Here is a 15427-nt window from a genome sequence, read left to right as displayed (position 1 = left end):
AAAGTTTCTTGACTTTCCAATGACGAGGTTTCAAATAAGCATAATTCTTCCTCGTTTGCAAAGGCAATTTTAGCTAGAGTATCCGCTACCTGATTATCCTTTCTATGAATGCGTCATATGAACCACATTTCTTCTTGGGATAAAATATGTTGAATTCTCCTAACGAGAGAGATACTTGATTCAACTGAATTTTGGTCACAAATGACTTTGACTGCCTCTAGATTATCTGATAGAATAAGTGGCATGCCCTTGCTTTTGAAGCAGGAGCAAACCATCCAAAACTCCCCATAACTTGGCAACAAAAATTGAAGACTTCCCTAGAAACTGATTGTAGCCTAATATCCACTTCCCAATTTTGTCTCGAATCATACCACCTGCAGCAGATAAACCACTGTTCGTCTTAACAGCACCATTAGTATTAAGGTAAACACACATACTTGGGAAAGAGGGCACACAGATGGAGATAGAATTCATCTTCAACATGACTGTATGAATTGAGAAAAATTGATTGGCCCAACTGAAAGACACTTTGATGATTTCATTTCGATCCATAGAAATCCCTTGGAAAATAGAGAGATTTCTATTTTTCCAAAGGCGCCACACTAATAATCCAAAGAAGCAGGCCCAATTAGTATCCCTCGAGCTTTGGCATGAATGGTCCTCTAAGTTCAAGATCACTTATTCTGTTAGGTTGCTTGAGAAAAAAATACACTACTTTCCTTGAGGAATAACTTGTAGCCAAACCTCCTTTACAGATGGACAGTCCCTAAGCACGTGTAAAGCATATTCATATCAATGTCAACAAATGAAGCATGATTGTAACGCCCCAAAATTTGAACATTTGTTTGATAAATTCTATCAATAGTTAAGTCTTTGTATATGTGGTTAAGTGTTCTGATTACGTGTTTAAGATTGGGGGTTTAAGTCTCCCTTCTTGAATTTTTATTGTTTATTTTGGTTTAACTCCTATCCTTGAACTCTTGACTTAGGTTTAATTCTGTGTTAACTTGTATCAAGAATGAGCCTGTTGGTTCAATAGTTAAGTTTCTGTATACTCTGTGGTCCTGTGTTCAAGTCTCTACATAAGCGAGAGAGAGAAGGGAACACATTGTTTTTATTAATTTATAAGAAAAATTAGTTATTTTAAATTATCAAATTATTTCCATCTTCTTCTTTTTTTTTTCTTTTTTTTTACGTTTTCCCTTTCCCTTTTTCTTCTTTCTTCAATATCGTTTCTTCTTTTTCTTTATGTTATTTTTTCTTTTTGCTTGACTCTGTGGCTTGCGACGAGTACAATTGAGGAGTTTGCATTTGTCGTTGTTTAATTGAAAGATTATTAGTGTAAGTGATGTTGTTGTTTCCTCAGTTTTCACTAAATTTTGTCTGCTCTCGTTATGGTTGAATAATATTGCCAATTGTTCCAAGTTCTCCGTTAATCGTTCAATTGGTTTATTATTTTAGGTGAGAATATCGAGGGGAGCATTCCTCCAACACTTTAGTTTCGATTAGTTGTTGTTGTTCGTTGGTAAGCGAATAATTTTCGTTTTAGAATTTGTGTGCCGAAGTTGTCGACAAAATTTGAATTACTGGTTAATTTAGCATTTTGACTCGATTAATTTCTATGGATGGGACTGTAACACCCCTTACCCGTATCCGACGCCGGAACAGGGTACGAGGTATTACCGGACTTGAGTACATGTAATCATTTAAAACCGAGACATAAAATTTCATCAAATTTTAAACTTTTCAAACATATTCAAGCTGTCCCTTAAAAAAAACTTAGAAGGCCCATATCATGCTTTAAAACCTTTATATATCGATCAATAGTTTGATAGTGTGATTTAACCTCCGGCGACCTCCAACTCAAGCTAACATCTGCGCCACTATAGGAAAAAGGAAAGGAAGGAAGTAAGAATTATAGCTTAGTAAGTAAATATATAAATATTAATAAACAACACATTATCATACATTAAAAATAGTCACAATATGTTCCCGGAATATTACCATCACAAACACACACACTTTCACTATTACAATTATAAACAGGTTCAAAATAAGCTGTCTACCAGAGTACCAGCAGCTAAATTATTTATTTTTGGAGCTACAGAACTCCAAATTACAAACTGTAAATTTTACTTGAAACTAGATTCAAGTATATTCTTACCATAAAATTTTCAGAATTTTTGGTCTAGCCAATTAGTACAGTTTATTCATTGAAATTACCCCTGTTTCACTACTCAACTTCCCTGACCACTCTTCACTACAAATAAATTTTCTCTTCGTACAGAACTCATATGATGTTATAGTTTATTTTATTTGAAACTAGACTCATTAAGGATTTCAAACATATAAATTATATCCCATAATTATTTTTGTACAATTTTAATGATTTTTAAAAGTCAGAATAGGGGATCACATAGTCATTCTGAACCAGTCTCATAGAAACTTAAATATCTCAGAATATAGAATTCCTTTGCTTTCTCTGTTTCTGTTATATGAAAATAGACTCATTAAGCTTTAATTTGATATCTCATTAAGTCTCTGATTCAATTTATACTATTTTTGGTAAATTTTTAGACTCTCATCACTACAACTATCTAGAACAGTTTTATTGTCAATTTTGATCATTCACACTTCAATTGTATTCATCACTTACCCATAACAATCTTTCCAATTTCCAATCACATATCGAGCATATTGCTCATAAGTTACACACGTATATACTTACACTTATCATCACAAAGTCATACACAATTTCATTTAATCAATTTCCCAGTTGAACACTCCGGAATAATAACAGATACACGATGGTATCGCACACAGCCCACCTTTAAAATTCGAAGCTCTCTTGTACACATAGTGGCCTTCACTTAGCACCACTCATGTGACCCAGCTCAATTGTACACATAATTTTGGTTCTCTTGTACACATGGTGAACACTTAGTACCACCTATGTGACCTAGCCACTTTATCTCGTAGCTCTCTTGTTTACATGGTGTCCTTCACTTGGAACCACACATGCAACCTAGCTACATTTATCTCATAGCTCTCTTGTCTACATGGTGTACACATAGTATCACCCATGTGACCTAGCTACATATATCCTGTAGCTCTCTTGTATACATGGTGTACACATAGTATCACCCATGCGACCTAGCTACCTCATAATGTCTCATAGCTCTCTTGTACACATGGTATACATCTCGTATTACACATATGACCTAGCTACATACCATCTGTATCTTTCGATTCCGAAAGTTCAAACGGGAAGTATCTCACTTTCTAATAATTTATTCCATTCTTCTAATAGTCAATTATAATTAAAAAATCAGCTACAATACATAAAATATGCTGAAATATAAAAACGTAATAAAGATAATGTATTATTTACATACAAACTTACATACTTTCTCATTTCCATGTCGAATTAATATTGAACATTTAAATCATCATAATTATACTTACTTTCAACACCTCGGCAATCATAGTAAATTTATAAATTTTACATTTAAATATGCATAAATTAATGCTTATTATACATATGAACTTACCTCAATACTAAAACGGTCATTTTACCAACTTCCCCGATTTTTAATTTTTCTCCCATTCTAGGTTCAAATCTTGTTTTCTGGGATCTAAAACATCATATTTTACTTATTTAATTAATGTACTATTCAAAACAGTTCTTAACTCAAACTTTTGCAAAATTACAATTTTGCCCTTAAACTTTTGCATATTTACACTTTTGCCCCTAGGCTCGGGAATTAAACTTCATCCTTTATTCTTATGTTTTATGACATGCTGATCATTTTTCCCTTCTATGGCAACATCAAATTCTCACTCTAACACATAGTTATGAGCAATAACAACTTTTACCGATTAAGCCGTTTTACTCATTTTTGCTTAAAACCGCTTAGCAAAAGTTGTTTAACATAATTTCAGCCTTCATATTCTACCATAAAACATCAAAATAAACACATTTCACCTATGGGTATTTTTCCAAATATGAACCCTAGCTTAAATTATTGCTAGAATAAGCTTAATTAAGTTACCGGGATTCTAAAAACGTAAAGAACTTGAAAAACGGGGCTAGAACGGACTTACTATTGAGCTTGGAAAGCTTGAAAACCCTAGCCATGGCTTCCCCCATGCTAATTTCGGCCTCCATGAAAAAGATGAGTCAATTTTGGCTTTATTTTCCCTTTTTATTTCTTTTAATTACCAAATGACTAAAATGCCCTTAAGGCCTTTCTTTAGAATTTTGTCCTATTCATGCCCATTTTTGTCCAAACGAAATATAATGGTCTAATTCCATTTAAGTACCTCCTCTTTAAAACCCCATTTCAATCAAGTACTTATGAATTAGAACACATATTTTGCAACTTTTGCAATTTAGTCCTAAAAGTCCAATTAAGCACTTTATCAGTAAAATTTCTTAATGATATTTTTACACAATATTTTAATCAATAAATAAACCTTAAAACTTAATCAGAATAAATTTATCGACTTCGAATTCATGGTTCTAAAACCATCATTCCATTTAGGTCCTAAATTGGGCTATTACATCAACTTCTGCAAATAAGCCCTAATAGGCAAATTAAACATGCAATCTATAAAATTTCTTATCAATAATCTAACACATGCATCTAATCACTCGGTAAATCATAAAAATTAATCGAAATAAACTTTTCTATCTCAAATTTATGGTTTCGCAACCACTATTCTATTTAGGCCCTATTTCGAGATGTTACAGGGACAATTGGTTGTCGTTTTTAGGTTTTAGGGTCTTCTCTATTGCTTTTACGTCAAAACTGTACAAGGTGTGTAATGAAAACATGAAATCTTACGAACGAAAGAGGCCGAAAAACATGGCTGTCGACGCCACATGGTTGTGTGTCAGTACATGTAGTAGGCCGTGTAACTCACTAGTTTGGAATTAGAGGCACACGGGTTAGAGACATGGGCGTGTGTTCAAGTTGTGTAACTTATTGTTTTGGAATTAGGGAAACACAAGCCAGAGACACGGACGTGTGTCTAGACCCTATAACTCATTGTTTTGAGCCACACGGTTGTGTGAACCACACGGGCTAGCCACTCAAGTCTTGTGAATCCACACTGCGTGTATGCCAAAAATCAGGACTTTCCCCTAAAGTCGTAATCGTTGTTTGAATCGAACGTAAGCCTGCCGTAGGGTCCAAATTATATGAATTAGACAATGTAACTATCATCTGACAATCTGTTACTAAATAATCTGTTATTTTCATGTAAACACTAGATATGAAATCTGATATGTAAATGTGATAGCATAATATGAGCTTGATCTGAATTTGTACTACTGTATACTCATATCTAATATCTATTAAATCTATATCTGTATGAGGTTTGGTTTGTGAAAAGGAAAAAGTGTGGGCAATTTAATAATCTGCCGAATTTGGTGGCTAAGAAATAAACATATATCTGAATTTGGCAATTTATCGCGTTATGTTCTAGCAGCTAAACTGCAATTATTTTGAAACATGACACACAATCACTATGTGGTGTGTAGGGATGGACGAAAATGGTGTGTAGCGGTTGGGGTTAAGAATCTGTATCTAAATCTAAAATGTTATACAACTATATCTGATGTCTTCTATTTCTGTATTTGAATACGAGAGTTGACTGGTTAATGAAAACAGAAATCACATCTTTTATGTTACTAATTAATTAAAGTGTAAGTTACACACTGAGTTTTAGACTCATTTAGTCTATTTGTTGGATTACAGATAACCTACAAGCTTAGGCGAGTCGGTGTGACAAAAGCTCGATCATCTCCCTTTTAGTTATCTATTGTTTTATCTAAACTTATATTGTTGCCTGTTTTATTTTGAATGATTGGTTAAGTTTGGATTTTCACGTTTGGTTTAACTATTTAAATGATTTTCGACTGTTAAACTTTGAATGGTTAAAGGTTGGATTTTCCTAAAATTATTTGATGTAGCTCTCCAAACTTGGTCTTAACGTCTAGGCCGGGAATGGGGTGTTACAATGATTCATCCTAGCTAATTTTCCTTTGAACTTTCTCAATGTTAGTAAGGAATAGTTGTTTGAGGACAATCCAAAAGAAGTGCCTTATTCTCTGAGGACATGGAAATTTCCATAAAATATTCCAAACTGTATATCTGGGGTTCCATGATGCTTCCTTCATCATCCAATAAGCACTTTGGACAGAGAAATTACTTGCTGTAGAACGACACCAATAGATTGAATCTGGGCCTGCACAGACTAAAGGTGGTGGGATGCTAACGATGTGTTGAATAACATCCTTTGATAGCCAAACATGAAAAAGTTCAAGGTTTGAAGCACCATCCTCCATAACTAACTCACTCAATTTGCATTCTAAGTTGACGTTCACATGTGCGGGGACAAGTTTGGATAAAGGTCCCATATTAGGAACCCATGCATCCTCCCAATAACATACATTGTTTCCATTTCCAACTGACCATATCAAATTATCATGTAGTAGGGGCCATACCTTAGAGATAGATTTCCACAGAAAAGAGCTTCTACTCCGCGAGATACATTTCGGTACTCTGTCCTTTACCCCATGCTTTCCTCTAAGAACCTGAACCTACAAGGCATCAGTTTTGGTGACGAGATTGAAACCAAGTTTCATCATGAATGCTGAATTCTGCTCACAGAGACGTCGTAACCCAAACCCTTACACGATTTAGGTTGACAGATAGCATCCTAACTCACTAACGCCATTTTTTTACTACCATCAAAAGAACCTCAAATAAAATGCCTCACCAAACCTTCAATTTCATTACAAACACCTTTTGGGACTATTAAAGACTGCATGAGGTAGCTAGGAATGGATAAAAGGATCGATTGTGCAAGAGTGACCCTTCGGCGAAAGAGAGTTTCTTAGCCTCCTAACTAGAAAGAATTTTCCAAACCCTATCAATTACAAAACTTAGAGTACCTTTGGTAATTCTATGGTGAATGAGAGGGACTCCAAGATAATGCCCAAGGTCATGAACATGTTGGAAACCTAGAAGGTCTGTAATCTTCCCCACTAAATCCTCTTTGACCCCTTGGAACGACGGAAATGTGCAAGTGTATACAATCGCAACAAGTAATAAAGTGACAAGTAAATGTCGAGCTATCGTACCCACAGGGACTGTGAAAGAAAAATATTTATGAAATGTAAATCAAACACTTAAGTGATTAAAAATATTTTGGTTTTGAGGAAGTGATTAAAAACTAGAATTTAGCTATGTAAAGTAAAATAAAATAAAAATAAAATAAAAATTTCAATTCATGATTTCAAAAGATGGTTTTAATCAAGGTGACATAATTGTGTTAGATCAATTACATTCCTCAACTTAGAATTACTAAACCCATGTTCATGTTGTTATGAATATTTTCACGACAACTTGGTAATTTGCTAACTATTGCTCATACATAATTACTAAATTAACTAATCTCTTGAACATTTTTCAATTCCAATTCAAATAGTTAATCAGTCTTCATAAGCACATAAAAGATTAAGTGAGGTAACAATATATTTCTATATTGAAACAATTTAATCACAATAATCTTGCAAGTTATGCAAGACTAATGTATCGTTTAATACCGTCGCTAATTTAACCTTCAGCTACCTTTGAAGATTAAACATGCACCAATTAAATACTGTGTCAATGAATTATAATTTCAATATGTTTAATAATTAATTCATTCGTTACCTTACATTTTATAATGCAAGTATAACATAAACATGATTTTATTTAATTGAACAAGTCACAAAGCCTATAACAACATAAACATGATTTTAATAATTCAAGTGGACAGAATGCAACTAATCTAACATGAATTAATTTAAGCCATTTTAATTAGAACAACAACAACAACAACAAAACAATTATTCATATTCATGATAACAACATAAATAAGAAAATTAAAGAGAAGGAAATTAAGAAGCAAATCTAGTATTTCTCTAAAGCTAGACTAGTGTGCTCCTCTTCTTCTCTGTTCATTTTGTTGAATCAATGCCTCTATGAACAATTGAATGATGCTATTCCAAGATGGAAGAAGGCTCTTTTTCAAGAGGGAAATCGGCAAGGGAGATGGACAAAAAAAAGGGAAAAACAAAGAAGAGAAAGTGAGTGAAAGAGAGAGAGGATGTGTGAGAGTTGAAGGTGTGTTAAATGAAGCAGCAAATGGGGGTACTTATAGGTGGTAGTGGCTACTAAAAATAGCAAGTAATTAGCAGCAATACACTCCCCTTGGCCGGCCACACAAGGAGCAAAGTTTGAATGTTTCAAACTTTGCTAAATTTAGCTTGGCGCAAATCTTTAAAGACACAAAAAGTGGAGAGGTTTGAATGGAGTTTAGGAAAAATTTCAGGGCTGTTTTGCAAGAATAAAAATCAGTAAAAATCAACTGATTGGGTCAGCTTATTGGACAATTTTGGGCTGCCAATTTGCTTGTTGGATCAGTCTTCAATGCTTAGCACACTAAGTCACTTTCTCCTTCAGGCTTTATATTAATTTTTAACCCAATTAACTTTGGATAAAAATCAAATATAAAGTATATAAAATAATTATAATTTGGACTGTCCTTGGCTGAAAAAATATTCAGCCTTGCTCTTGGTTCAGTCAATGCAAAAATTTCTCCAACGGTTCAAGCCTTTCGAGGTGTTTGCCAAGTTAATTTCACATTTTGTGCAAAACTGTCGAAAATAAACTAAATTTGTGAAAATTTATTATAAAAATAATTAAAATTAAACATGTTAATAATTTAAATGCAAATTAATTATTTTATAATTAAAGTTTGAATTTCGAAAAAATTTACTACGAAACTGCATGAATTAGGGCTCAAAAGGTGCTGAAAAAGTCTATATATTTTTGTGTTTCCACCCTGCAGAAAAAAAAAAAAAACACATTAGTCTTTCGAGCATTAACCTTGTGCTTTGAAAACTCACAGAAGGAAGTCTTTCAAAATTTTACTATGCTTCGAGTCCACTTCACTAAAGAGCACAAGGTCATTAGCAAAGATTAAATGCGATATAGCGAGTCCCGACGAGATAAATGAATAGGATTCCACTCCTTAGAAGAGATGGCCTGATAAAACCTATGACCCAAACATTCCATGCACAACACAAACAAATATGGAGAAAGAGGGTATCCCTGACGAATTCCTCTAACAGGTTTGAATTTGTCAGTAGGGACTTCGTTCCAAAGCACTAGTATAGTGGAAGTTGAGATGATCGACATGATGACTTGTATCAAAAAATTAAGCATAGTTGCAACTTGAAGAGAAGCTTCCACAAAATCCCACCGAACTCTGTCATAGGCCTTTTCCAAGTCAATTTTGATAGCCATCTATTCCACTGAACCCTTACTTCTCATAGCATGTAGGACTTCCTGCGTTATAACCACATTATCAACAATATTTCTTCCTGCAATAAATCCCACTTACTCTTGGCCAATGATATTAGGAAACACAATCTTGAACCTGTTCGCTATCACCTTTATAACAAGTTTATATAAAACAAAATAGAGACTAATAGGTTGGAATTGTGTAAAGCTTTTAGGGTTCTGGACTTTAGGGATTAAAACAATAAAGGTTTTGTTTAACTCTGAATCAATAAAGTTGCCATCAAAGATCCCCTTAACCTAATTACAGATTGCTCCTCCAACAATATCCCATTTTCTTAAAAGAACAAAGCGTGAAAGCTATCACTGCCTGATGCCTTTAGCGGGGCCATGTCAAAAAGTGCATTTTTGATCTCTTCATTTGAAACAGGTCTTCCAAGGAAGTCAACATCCATATTCTCAAGTTGTGGAAAGCTACTTGAAGGCAAATTCCCCATAGGTCTAGGTACCTCACCGTACAAATTTTGGAAAAATGCAACAACCTCTGTTTTTAGAGTTTCAAGCTCAAAAATCCATTCGTCATCTGAATTACGCAAGGCTGCTATACTGTTGTATTTTCTCCTTTAAATCGTAAGCCTATAAAAATACTTAGTATTATGGTCTCCAAAATTCATCCAGTCACATCTCGATTTTTGCTTCTGGAGTAACTCCTTATAGTAAAGAACATTCTCTAGTTTCTCTCAAGTCTCTAATTCGCGTTGTGCCAAATTGTTAGAACCAGAGACATCCATAGCGCACTGAATATTAACTAATTTATGAATCAACTATTTTTTCCGAGTACTGATATGTACATAAACAAATTTGTTCCAGTCCCTAAGTCTTTTAGTGAGGTGATTAAGAGAGCCCGTAATGTTATCGTCAAAACTTCAATTATCCGAAAGAAATTCTAGACTCTCCAACCACCCAGCTGAAAATCAAGGCATGCCTTTAGGTGGGGAAAATTTGACTGAAAAGATAGTAAAATAGGCCTATGATCTGACTTAATTCTTGGAACATGAGTCACCACGCAGTTAGGAAAAAACTCAACCCAAGCCTCATTACTTAGAACTCGATCCAATCGCTCAAAGAGTGAACCGCGATGCCAAATGAATGGGGATCCCTTGAAACCTAAATCATGGACTTTACTTGTATCTACAAAATCACCAAAAAAAAGAACACCTTTGACCTGCCACTTGACCACCTTTATTTTCTTTTGCCGATAGAATGGCGTTAAAATCCCCAAAAGCCAACAAAAAAAATGAGTTGAAGGGATAGATAATCGTAAATCCTTCCAAAAAAGCCTCATTTTCTATCTGTCAAGGTTACCATAAACGAAAGCAACAAAAATCGACCGTGACTTAAGAATGGACAAAATATGAGTCAAAATAAACTGAGGGTGATTTCTGATCACCTCTACATCAATGGACTCCTTCCATCCTAGTCAAATACCACCAAAGAAACCAATTGAATCTACCTGATGAGTTCTTTCCAATCCCAATTTTGCAATAATAGTATCGGCTTTAAAATCGCTGACCCTTGGTTCAAGCAAACTAATAATATCCGATTTAAATTCATTGCTATATTCCCAAAAATTCATGGAAATTTCAGATTCGCAGAACCCTACACATTTCAAGATAAAATGGATAAATTCATAACAAAAATTGAAAAAGGGAGAACATACTTATTGTCGACCATGGACAATACTATTCGAGCCTTCGATTTCTCCAGTCACTTTTTCCTTGACAACTTGGCTGTCAAACTTCAAGGAGATAAAGTCCGCTACCATCAACATGGATCCTGCAAGCGAGACCCGTGAACTCCCCAAAGCCTTGAAATGGTTAGTTGGCCCCTTAAGAGTTTTGTTAATCTTCCAACCACCCTTAGAGTCCCTTACTTTTCCATCGTTATCTCGACTGTTAATCAGATTAGAAGAATTCCCCGAATTAGTAGCTTCATTAGCACCCTTCACCCCAGTCAAAATCGAGTTGGATGTTCTTTCGAAAGTAACTGCCAAATGGTTGTTGGTATCAAGAAGCCTTTCATTTATAGCCACCGCCACAGCTGCCACTTCTCCAAATGCAAGATTAAAATGGAGAGAATTTTTATTATTAAAACCTGCAGGAACAATGAGCACTGATTTGCCCAATTCATTAACTTCTCGGTCAAAAGTTCTAGCAGAAGCGTCAACAACAATATCTTTTTGCTCAGAATTGGGTTGGATCATCCTACCTTTTAAGTGGTCATCAAAAGGCGTGTTTGGCCCAAACGCATCGCTAGACCCTGATTTCTGCCCATTCGTTAGCCCACCTCGATTGGTTTGGGCCCTTGTCGCGAGCAGTGGACCTGGATATTTTCAAATAAGAATTAGAATTTTCATTTAATAATGTACCCACTAACCTTTTTCGAGTCCCATCTTCTGATTTCTTCCCCCTAATAAGGACTTTTCAGCATTTTCATTTAAAACTTCTTTCCCATTTTTCTTCAAAATCTAATACCTCTCCCCTTTCCCCAAATCACTCCCCAAATCATCAGAATTGAGAGATAATGCATGAAATCTCGATCCCAAAAAATCCTCCCTGTTTCCAGTCTTTTCCATGAATGTTTTGCTCACGTGAGTTACGCTTGGACCTCCTCTCCACCAGCATCCAAGGACCATATTCATCGCTTCCGACCACCGAATCAACAACTATTCGTGAGGTTCCAATCGCCGGAGCATTTCCTCCCAAATTATTCCCTGTTGCTTGTATATGCGGACAGCCATCCTTGGAGTGACCATACCGTCAACACGAGAAGCAGAAAACCGGTAAGCTTTCGTACTCGATTCCTTGAAGGTTTCCATTGATGAGAAGGAATCAGTGGTTTCTCCAAATTGATATATACTGTCATACGTGCATATTGTCCTCTTGTTTGACTGTCTATACTAAAATCAAATTTGGTTACCATCCCCACCATTCCCTCAATTTCCCATAAGACCTCTTTTTTGTAGAGGTAGCTAGGCAGTCCTGGGAGTCTAATCCAAGCCAGAACATTACTGGGATAGAGATTCATTGAATTGAAATCAATAGTCCATGGTTGCACCATCAAATACTGTCCGAAGATAATCCACGGTCCCTGTGATAAAACCTTCTCATAATCCTCAGAAATTTGAAATTTTGCTAAGAAATAGCCATTTTCGATATCCATCATTTGAAAGGGTTAAGATGGTCTCCAAAGTCCATAAACCTTATTTTGTCGAGTTGTAAAACCAATATTCCTTTCCAACAACATGAGAATCACGGAGGTGGACATGTTTTAACTAATAATTTTTGAATTCTATCCGAGAAATCAATAGCAGGAATGCCATTGACTATCGACTTCTTAACATCACCTTCTAGAAAGGAGAAAACCTCATTGGCTGCGTTCGAATCACTCTCCCCATTAGAAACAGTGGAGCCTTTGCCCAGAACCATATCTTTCCAGGACAGGGGTGGTACTGGTGTTGAGTCGACAGCAATCACATCCTTGAAACGAACCTTCTTGGTGTTTGGATCACCAGAGATATCATCCCTTTTTCCATTGTTTTCACAGTTCAGCCTGTTGTATTTCATTTGTGTTATTGTAATAACTCTATTTTACATCTATAAAATTAACACAATTAAAAAAAAATTAACACAATTTTTTTTTACTTCAATTTTTTAACAAATTGTAATTATCAAAATTTTTTCTTATATTATGCTTAGATAACTTTATCTTTAAAATTAACATAATTTTTTAACTAACAATTCTAAATTAAATTATAATTATTTTTAAAATTAATTTAATAATATGATAGAAAATAAAAGATATTCTTACTGTATATATTTTTTCTAAACTCATACTTATATATATTATAAATTATAATAATACTAACTAAACTAAAATTTCAATCCAACATCAAACTTAATTATGTTTGTTAATTATTTTGAAGAAATAATGTGCGAAACTCAAACAGGACAGACTCCTAAACGGAAGCAAAAGCAAGGTTAAAATATGCTATTAGTCCTTAGGTTTTGATAAAATTTGAGATTTAATTCTTGTACTTAAAATTTAAAATTAAGTTTTGAATTTTTTATTTAAAAATCTCAATTTATTCTTTAAATTAAGTAAATATTATTTTTATCAAAATTTGTTAATTTAGAACTTTAATTAGACTATTCTCATATAACGTGGCATATGATTAACAAAAAATAAATATGTTAAATTAAAATTTTCTAACATAAGCTGTAAATAATAATAATTGAATTAAAATTTTTAAATTAAAAAAGATGATTAAAATTTTAACTTTTAAAATATAGGAACTAAATGTTATTTTTTATATAAGTATAAAGACTAACAATACATTTTATCCCACAAGTAAAATGTCACAAGAGAATATATATATATATATATATATATATATAAATATATATATATATATATATATATATATATCGAAATTTAGATTAACTTTTAAGGAATTTATTTGATATAAATTTTAGAAAATGAATGGGAGTTTGGATGTAAATCTAATTTTTAATGTTCTATAAGTTCTTTATAAGATTGAAAATTATATTTTTGTTGTGTAATATATTTTCTTTTTGTTTTTCAGATTTTTTATTTCTATTAATAGTAGAAGATGACTCTTACGAAGAAGTTTCTTCTTCCTCATATAAAGTTAAAATTATTTTACTATTACCATAATACAAAGCACCTAAATCTATGTCTAACTATATTATTGTTAATAATAACCTTTTCTAATTTATTATTAACTTCAGATAAGATTTTTTAGATTTGTTGTTCAAATCTAATTCCTTAATATCTCCTAAATGATTTACCTTTTCTTCTATATTACTAACTTTATTATATAATTTATTATAATATATAGAGGTTATATCCATTAAACTATTAAATCCTTTACTAAGGGCGAAAGATTATTTTCTTGTTTACAATCTATATGCATAATATGATTGTAGATTTTATCTTTATATAAACAATCTGCTTTCTTCCATGGTATTTATCTATGGTACCTAAAACCGTCTATTATGTTATTATGTCTTAAATACAAAGGCCAAACGTCTCTTACTTAGACTTAAACAGGCAAAAGTAAGACAGAATAACGGATATATGGGTTTTAAGATAAATAACCACAGAATTAACTAAATTGTACATTAAAGATAAGAACTTACAATGGATATTATGATATCAGTCTTTCCAAGAATCGTTACTTCGAGGGCCTCTGATACCAATTATAGGGATATAGGGATGCGGAATATAATTTTTATTAAATCTGAAGGATGATTTTTACAAAGAGAATACTCAAAGTAAAATAGAAGAGAACTAAACTATTTTTCGATGCTTTGTTTAGGCTTCATACATGGCTATTTATAGCAAAATTCCTAAAAATTATTTAATTTTTTCTTCAATCCCGAACAGTGTTTCTGATAATGATCAATTTATTGTAGCTTCCACATATCCTGGCAAAATTTATTGTGGCTTCCACGTATCCTTGCATTTATCATCTTTTTGTTTGTACATAGATTCCTTGTTTTGTAAGTTACATTCTGCCTTGAATTTCTTCCATGTGGCTAGCTATTTTGTCTTTATCCTTCTTGGATATTATCGAGATTCCAAGTCTCTATTTCATCTAAATGTAATGATTCTGGTGACAGTCTTGGTGAATTCCAAGTCTCCCACGTGTTTCTGATTTCATCGATTATGTGCGATGGATAATCATCAATCTCTATATTAGCTATCTTTTTTAACAGCTTTAAAGATTCTTCGTCTCTATTTTTCTGGATATTTCCAATATCGTCAGCCACTATCCTTCTTCCATCAGTCCAGAGTTTATAAGTTTGATGTTGAAGTATATGCTGAGCTGTTGTTATCAAATCAATTCCTGTTTGGATTTGATAATAAGTAAAATTATTATAACACTTGTTAATGTTTTTTGTCAAGTGTTCTTTGTTTTCTTTGACAGCTGATAACTTGGAGCTTCTAATCATTCTTTGAATAATTCATATTTAATATGGCTGATA

General features: G+C 33.4%; 1 protein-coding gene and 1 long non-coding RNA gene across 2 annotated transcripts; one reads left to right on the top strand and one right to left on the bottom strand.

Moving 5' to 3' along the window:
• Positions 1 to 8777: 8777 nt before the first annotated feature.
• On the bottom strand, positions 8778 to 11619 carry LOC128280446 (uncharacterized). The gene is made up of 2 exons (XM_053018589.1): positions 11077 to 11619; positions 8778 to 8898 (listed from the first exon to the last, which is right to left on the bottom strand). Exon 1 carries the CDS (start codon positions 11617 to 11619, stop codon positions 11077 to 11079), a length of 543 nt encoding a protein of 180 aa, XP_052874549.1. The 3' UTR covers positions 8778 to 8898.
• Positions 11620 to 11788: 169 nt separating this feature from the next.
• LOC128280848 (uncharacterized) lies at positions 11789 to 12888 on the top strand. The gene is made up of 2 exons (XR_008271033.1): positions 11789 to 12198; positions 12727 to 12888. It is a non-coding gene; the product is annotated as an uncharacterized LOC128280848 (long non-coding RNA).
• Positions 12889 to 15427: the final 2539 nt, after the last annotated feature.

This window comes from Gossypium arboreum, chromosome 9 (genome assembly GCF_025698485.1).
Source record: "Gossypium arboreum isolate Shixiya-1 chromosome 9, ASM2569848v2, whole genome shotgun sequence".
Lineage (NCBI taxonomy): Eukaryota > Viridiplantae > Streptophyta > Magnoliopsida > Malvales > Malvaceae > Gossypium > Gossypium arboreum.
This window is presented reverse-complemented; position numbering and strand designations above follow the sequence as displayed.

Coding starts and splice junctions, on each gene's coding strand:
- LOC128280446 (XM_053018589.1), bottom strand. CDS start 11,619: ATGATCCAACCCAATTCTGAGCAAAAAGATATTGTTGTTGACGCTTCT.